We start from the raw sequence: 8195 nt of genomic DNA, 5'->3' as shown, positions 1-8195 counted from the left end.
ATATGATTATTGAGTTCCCACTGTGTGTATCATGCAGAGGCAGGGGCTGAGATATTTATCTTTTCCCTAGTAGTTGTTACCCAACCAAATCAACTTCATTGGATTCTCAAACATGGTAAGAATCCAATGAGGAATAGGCTCACCATTATCCTGGTAGTTTCTATCTCAATGGCCCACTACTCAAGTGGGTCATTGGATTCCATGTGAAACCCATTTGGTCACACTGAATCAGGATCCAACATCTTCCACTTGGCCATATGGGGCGAACACCCACATTATATTATAACCAGTGCATTATGTATTGCACTCATGATATTATGAGGTTTTACGTACGCTAGTTGGATTTCTCTTTCATGATATATCCTTATCATAAGGTTTTCCATCATGTCATAAAATTTTATCATAACCTTTGATTTTTTGTATCAGTTTATTTCAAGTATTCACGGTTTACTATATACTAAGTCATGCAGTCTATAGATAAAAAATGAATACATCATAATATGGGTCTCACATAGTTATGGGGTTCTTGTGGCTCTTTCATAACTATACCATAGGCATGCACACTAGTGAAGTACTATATAATTTATTAATTCATAAATTCATGATTGGTCAAACATAGCAAATACTCTCACTTTTTAAATTTTTACCATAACTAATACTCCCGTTTTCCATGTGTATTATCACATATTGCTCATTACCTAATTATTTTAAATCAATATATCTGAATCCAAATAGTCATAAATGTGACTGACCAACACCATTTAGCATTTCATACGTGTGCAAAATTATAATTCAACTCTCACTTTTTCAATGCATTGCATTTAAGCAATATTTGTATTAAGCCATGACATTATAAGGTTTTGCATATACTAGCTAAATTTTTCTTTCATGATATATCACCATCATAAGAATAATCACATACTAGGTTGATTTTTCATCATGAAGTTAAGCATAAATATCTATATCTAAATTTGATTTGGATATATACTAGATCTATATCCAATGAGAGTTATCTTATTATCATTCAGATATGTCAAATATGATAAGCCAATTACAAGGCTTTAATCAAACCACAAGTTTGAATATTTAAGTTTAAATCTTGTACCGGATCTATATATATATCCAAATTTATTAAATTTGTAGGATTCTATATCTAAATCCAACTTGAGATATTATCTATCAAGTTCAACACGATTCATATTAAAATGGATCTCCATACACGCTTAAATGAAACCATGGATCACTCAAGATTTTACCATAATCCAAATCTATATCCAAACCCATATATTTCAAATGCAAACAAATCCATGTTACACATCCAGTATTCTACTTATCTGGATCTAACCGTGTCAATCTTAAACCTATACAAAGTATATGTCATTATTAGGTCCAAATACCTAGCCTGATATTATTTAGATTTAACATAAAACTTGGATCAAATGTAGATCCATAAATATATTTGTCTTCGAATCAAATCTAGAACCATATTCCATGTATGTGCATAACGATTATCCGGATTCAATCACGAAAACTGGATCAAACTAGATCCATATCCCATATCGGGGCATCCGGATCCAACACTAGATTCGTCCAATAAGAAAATCCAATAACATAGCCTTGATCTAAACTCATTCAATTTGATCTATACTCAATCAACATGATCTTATTCTAGTTTTGATATATCTAGATCCATACAAATTTAACCATATCCATAATATTTTACTGGATCAAATCAAGGTTTGTGTCACCTTACTAGATCCAAATATCTGATCTAATGCCAATCAGATCCAATCTTAACTCAAACATTATATTTAATAGATCTTACAATTAAAATTGATCTATATATACAAAAATGGATCAAACCATACTGGATCTAGATATTAACATGAACAGAATATTAATACATATAATAAAAACATATGCAGACACAATATTTCTGGATCCAAAAATATCAGTGTAGAGATATAAACTAAATCATAACTGGGTCCAAAAAGTTTTACCGGATCCAATCAAGTTTATATGAAGCTACTTGAATACCTTGACTCAATCCAGATCCAAACCTATCTGAGGTATTCCTGCTAACCAAAATAACTTTTTTGCAAAATCAAAAAAGTCAAAAATATTTCTGGGTAAAATAAATAATCTAGAACATAATATTCAGAAATTTCTAAGTTAAACAGAAAACTCTAGGTGGTTTTCTATAATTTTAAAAAACACATCCTTGTCTCGACTATTAACTAGAGAACAGGTCTTTTTCTAAAAATTTCAGAAATAGAACCTCTATTCTGAAAAATAATAAAGAAAACAAGGACTAAATGTGAAACAATCCAAAAAGTAAAAAAAATAAAGGCATCCCCGAGCTTTTTAAAAACCCTAACTTTTTTTTATTACCCTTTTCATAAAAAGTAAACCTCAAGGAGAAAACCAAAGAGAAATGAAAAGGGGGGGGGGGAGGACGAGGGCGATGGTCATCGTTGTCGCTTTTGCCAAAAGATTCGACAACCACTGGCCTCTAGCACTGGGGGATCATCTCCACCCTCCAACAGTGTCGCCGCCCTTTGGCTGTCATCGACCAGAGAAGGAACTCCACCATCTCCTGGCGGTCAGCCGGTCGGAGCCTTGATGCTCGTCGGCAGCATCAACACACTCAATTAGTTTGTCGTCCACCCAGGCATTGTTGGAAGTCCTAGCGTGCCTCACCAGACTCCCTACGAACAAAGAAGCCATAGCTGGCTCTGAAGTAGGAGGTCACGTAGAAGCAGATGGGATCCATCACGTCCCAGGACAGCTCCCAGAAGGTCAGCCTCGCGAAGGATGTTGTTTGCACCACCAGGTAGCCCAACCTACACCACAACTCTTTCCTCACCCCCCTTTCCACCTCTGCATCTATCTCTAGAAACCCTAGAATCTCTTTCTCCTCCTCCTCCGACAGATGTTCCCTAAATGTCAGTTCTACCTCCAGCTTCTGCGGGGAAGCAACAGCATCCCAGTCGGCCCCATCAAAGCCAATCGGAATTAAGACAAGGTGTTGGAGCTCGCTAGAGATGTCGCTGCTACGGGCGAAGAGGTCAAGGAATTCATGGGCATTGCAGAAGGAGTTAGAGGGGTCATGAGCCGGGCGAGGTCGATATCGCCAGAGTCGGAGAGTGACAAGGCATCGAAGGGTGGGAGATCGACGTGGAGGAAAAACTTGGAGTGAAGAGTTTGCATGGATCGAGCGTCGGTGGCTTTGGAGTTCTCTAGATCGACGGTGGAGCACACCGAAATCTGCGATAGGAAAACCATGGTCTTGACAAAAATGCAAGCTCAGTCACTAGGTTTTGATCTCGAATAAGCGATCTCTCGATCGTTTGGTACACCCTCCTCCTCTTCATCGAACGACTAGGACTCGACCTTGTGAATCTGCTTGCTTGATTGCAGTTGCAGTTAGAGCTTTGCTTTTGCTTTTGGGGAGAGCCAAGTAGAGGGTGAGGGAAGAAGTAGCAACTTCCTCGATGGTGATTCATGATGAGTTCGACGGCAATGGAGGGGTGAGGCCCTCGAGATGGAGTCGATCCTTGATCGAGAATCTGCCCAACCTCTGGACCAACCGACCATCGAATCAGACGAATTGGGACTGCGTCGATGCGACGGATTGGGAGAACTGCCGGAAATTGGGGCTCTCACTGGGATCTGGCACCTCCATCAGACGTTTGGAGACAAAATGATCGGCTAGCACCAGCGACGATGTCGCTGGAATGTTGAACCGAGGGTGGAAGTGGTCGACCGCTGGCCGGTTGACTCCATCCATAATGTGCCAGAGCACTCTGTGAACGGTAGCCATCAGAGAGATAGAGAGAGAGAAGGTTTTTGGAAAATACTCCAAGAAAAGAGAGGTTTGCTGCAGCATTGACAAAGAAGGGGCGCCCTAGCCATTGATCTTGTACAGGGAGGGCGACTAGATAGGAGACCACACCACTGAGATGTGTGATTGTCGCTATCAATAGCAAGGGCCTGACCGTCGTTCCCATCTGACAGAGAAGAAACATTTGAACGCTGAAACCATGAAAACCGTGACTCTGATACCACTAAAGAAAAAAAGGATTGTGGTGTGCACAATAAAAGCTATAGAAGAAGTTAGAAGGATTAAGATTAACGGCATGCTTTAGGGGGGATCCTCGATATGATTATCGAATTTTCACTGTGTGTATCCTGCAGGCAAGGGCTGAGATATTTATCCTCTTTCGAATAGTCGTTATACCCAACCAAACAAACTTCTTTGGATTCTCAAACAAGCTATAAATCTAATGAGGAGTGGGCCCACTATTATCCTAGTAGTTCTTATCTCAATGCCCTATTACTCAAGTGGGATTATTGGATTCCATGTAAGACCCATTTGATCACACTGGATCTGTATCAGGATCCAACACATATATGCAAAAAAACCTGAAACAAATAAAAATATTACATTTTTTTCACTTGGGGTTTCCTTATCCTGAGGGTAGCAAACATTATCTGAAACGTACTAAAAATATAGCCATATTTCACCAACTTTGGACAAAACAACTAATTTATTCAGCTAAAAAATATTTTTCCTCTTACACATTTAAAAATTTACAAGGTATTCTATGCATTTTCCATGTGCTTCTACATGAGTTTCAAATTTCACTGTCATACACAGTGGGAATTTAAACCTTGATGACTAGCAATCCAAATGGAGTGAGTAGCTAATTCTTGTTAACCTATTTGACGTTACTACGAAACTGGCGGCCAGATCTTCATGTCGGGCACGATTTCTTCGGGTTCTAAATTAAAAAAAAAAAAAGATATTTTGACCACTCAATAGGGCTATGCACACTTAGCTATGTGAGTCGACTTGAGACTTTCGAGCTGTAAGGAGGTTGAGAATTTGATACCAAGGTGTGTGCCCTTCGCCGCAAGGTCAAAGCCAAATGAGCGACTATCTTCATTAGGCAGAGGGGAGTACTTATAGAGCTTTGCGCTAAAGACAACGACTCAAATCCATTGACAAATTGACACATCTTGGCTCGTAACAGGACGTCCAAACTACAATCAGTTTCTCCACGCTATTACGAAGTGTTTGGTTGAACCCATTTATCTTGAAATGTGGGATAAGATGGAAATTTGCATTATAAATGGAAACAAAAATTCCAAGATTATTTCACTTTTCTGGATAAGTGGGTACATCCAGTCACAAACTAAATGAAAATTTCTTGAACTATGTTAGTGTTGGTGGTAGAAAAAGTTGTGGAAATTTACTTGTCCAAGAAAACAAAGTAGTGGAAACTAACTTTTATTGAATTCTATCAAGTTTCAGATGGTGCCAAGGAGTGATGCATGTGCTTGGTGCTCATCCTAACCAACAAAGCTATAATACCAAAATCTGGCTCCTCAGAAATTAATAGAGGCCCCACTTTCCGCGCAAAATGGCCTGCCATGCTTCTGTTATTGAAAATGGGCAATTCTTTTTTCATTTTTAAATAACGCCCTGTGTTTCTTTTGTATTATTTAATTGGAAGTGGGCCCTGACCAGCAGCTCTTTCGTTGGCCGAGCAACGAAAATTTGTAAAGTAAAATACTCTCCTACACAAAATGCTGGGAGAGAGAGAGGGAGGGGGAGACAGAATCTTTTGTGGTTTTAAATACATGTGCACATGGTTGACTGATCTCTAATATGCCATAAGATTTAGAAGATTAATGAAAAATCAGTGGCTCACAGTTCATGGAGACAAGGGTAATATAAAAAATAACCTAAGCTAAAGTCAACTTTACTTAAAAATAATAAATAGAACATGATAAGCATTAATCTTGTTGGGTTTTTCTTTTAGATAGATATCTAGGTCGATGTAATTTAAGAGCTGAACTATCATGAGCTAACGGTGGTTTGGTTTCACAATAGACACAATGTGTGTGTGTGTGTTAAATGAAAAATGTTAAATAAGTTTTTTGGGCTCTTTTCATTTTATTTTTAAATTCTGATTATACAGATGTGATCGATGTCTTTGATTTTATAGGAATTAGCTGTTGAAGTGTTCTATTGGGACACATGGGTGGGTTTTTATAAGGTTTGAAAAAAACAAAGGTAAAAAAAAATCTCTGTAAATTTCTCTGTCTCCAAATATCATTTTTTCATAAAAAAAAACATGATATAGATATAAGTTGTTAGTAAATGGACCATGCCCAACACATTTATGGTGTCAAAAAAAAAGCTGAAAACCTCATTTAACAGGGATGTATTGTGCTTCTACAGTGGTACTGCTATACATGCTTGATTTACATAGATCTAAGCTCCTGATGCAAAATCTAATAGTTGGTTCATGCTTAACATGTTCTATTTTACTATTTTTAGGGATGTATTGTGCTTTAAGTATCTAAAAAATATGATAAAAAAATATAATAGAACTTTTTAACATGGTAAATAAACCATGCTAAACATATTTGTACGGTTAGATCTACCCATACAAACTATGGTATGTATCACCTGTATCATTGTGCAGAACTCCTTTATATTTTTTATATCATTGTACAGAACCGCAATATATAATATAATGTAGGCATTTAATGTGAAATTGGCAGAGACACGTGTATCATGGCTTTCGCTTTAAAAACCTCTATTCCAACGATTTTGTTGCCGAGAGATCTCTAGAGAGAGAGAGAGCGAGAGTCCTCGTTTCTCCCGTTTATGTCTTGCTGCATAGAGGTGTTTCCACCTCTCCCAACGTATCCCATTTTCGTCTCTCCTCTCCTCCCATCGATCCAAAGGAGGACTTTGTGGATGTCATGACAGTCTTCCTACCACCTTTCTTCTCTTCGTTTCCCCGTCAGACTCTCTCTTTCGAGCGTTCTCTTTCTTGACCAACGTTTGGATCAGCACCCGTTTCACCGGGCGTTTCTTTTCTATCAGATCCTGTTTGGGAAACTCAGAATTCCCAGAATTTTCTCTCTAAATGCAGTAGGGAGTTCATACTTCTTCCTCATCCGTTCCTCCCCAAGAATGGATTCCTTCACAATGAAGACAGAAGCTAGATGGAAGACCGGACTCCAACACCGGAATTACGCCTGCAAATTGATCGAGGCGCTCCACCATGTCCGCAGGAATGCAGCGGCTAAGCCGCCCTATCGAGCCGTCCGAGAAGCCGCCAACCGGACTCTCGCAATCGCCGCAAAAGGCCGGAGCCGGTGGAGCCGAGCTATTCTCTCAAGGCGATCCAACCTGAATATCACAAGGAAGCCGCGGAAGATTCAAGCCGGCTGCCCAAGCCGAAGCCGGAAAATGATCAGCTTCCGGCAAGCCACGACCAAGAAGCCAGGGCTCCACCGGCAGGTCCGAACGCTCGGAAGGTTGGTGCCCGGCTGCCGGAAACTGTCACTCCCAGTGATCCTCGTCGAGGCTAGAGATTACATTGCAGCTCTAGAGATGCAGGTGAAAGCCATGAGAGCCCTAGAGGAGCTGTTTTCAATGGCACCGCCTGTGCGTACGGCTCCGCTCCATCAAGTCTAGCTGAGTTAGGGGACCTTGAGAATTAATGACTCAGGTGTCTCCGGCCCCCATTTTTTACCTTTTTTTTTTTTTAATTCTTGTACTTTTATTTCTTGTAAAACAGGTGTTTTCTTCTTGGGCACTAATTAATATGGAAAGCTTTTGTTGGGCCTTCACTTGAGATATTAAACATTCGTGAATGTGATTCTGAAAACATAATTTTAAAATGACTAATCTACCCCTGATTGCCTTGGATGATGATACCTTGGCTTTCTGAGGAGATAGAAAGGCTAGCCAAGCTCATCTCTCTCTCTCTCTCTGACTTGGTTTTGGCTGTAGTTCACATAGTGGTATCTTTTTTGGGCTCACTGACAGAACAGATTGGGCACGACCTAGCCATTTTTAGTCATAGTCACACCAATGAACAACCTAGATAAGGCTAATGCATGTTTGGACTATCATATACTTTGTTTTTCTCAGGGAATTCAAAATTTGCGTGCACTGGTCTTAGCCTGTTATAACTATGGTCGCGGTCCCAACTTGAAAGTCGTAAAACTCCATGAATTCCGAGAAAACTGTCATGTAACTTTGCTGAGTGACCTACAGATTTGCTTATGTTGAAGCAATGTGACTCCTTGGATGCAAGGGGCGAAACAGCGACAGTAAGTACAGCAGGCATAGCCAGCGCAACTAGGTCTTTGATCCCAAGGGTGGC

The 8195-nt window shown here is 39.6% G+C and overlaps 1 protein-coding gene and 1 pseudogene across 1 annotated transcript; one reads left to right on the top strand and one right to left on the bottom strand.

Annotated features, from left to right (window-relative positions):
* Positions 1-2686: 2686 nt before the first annotated feature.
* LOC149846241 (chloroplastic calcium uniporter protein-like) lies at positions 2687-3285 on the bottom strand. Its single transcript, XM_089990689.1, has 2 exons — positions 3058-3285; positions 2687-2965 (listed from the first exon to the last, which is right to left on the bottom strand). Exons 1-2 carry the CDS (start codon positions 3283-3285, stop codon positions 2687-2689), a joined length of 507 nt encoding a protein of 168 aa, XP_089846815.1.
* A 3709-nt stretch (positions 3286-6994) lies between these two features.
* Positions 6995-7501, top strand: LOC149846240 (transcription factor bHLH149 pseudogene; annotated as a pseudogene).
* Positions 7502-8195: the final 694 nt, after the last annotated feature.

Source organism: Nuphar pumila, chromosome 2, assembly GCF_984573655.1.
Source record: "Nuphar pumila chromosome 2, dmNupPumi1.hap1.1, whole genome shotgun sequence".
In the NCBI taxonomy this organism is placed as follows: domain Eukaryota; kingdom Viridiplantae; phylum Streptophyta; class Magnoliopsida; order Nymphaeales; family Nymphaeaceae; genus Nuphar; species Nuphar pumila.
Note: the sequence above shows the minus strand (reverse complement) of the source record. Positions and strands in the feature narration are given on the sequence as shown.

Excerpts from the sequence above, each read along its gene's own strand:
- LOC149846241 (XM_089990689.1), bottom strand. The coding sequence starts at position 3,285 with ATGGTTTTCCTATCGCAGATTTCGGTGTGCTCCACCGTCGATCTAGAG. Across the intron at positions 2,966-3,057 it reads ATTCCTTGACCTCTTCGCCC|AAGCTGGAGGTAGAACTGAC; the intron begins GTAGCAGCGACA and ends GCTTCCCCGCAG.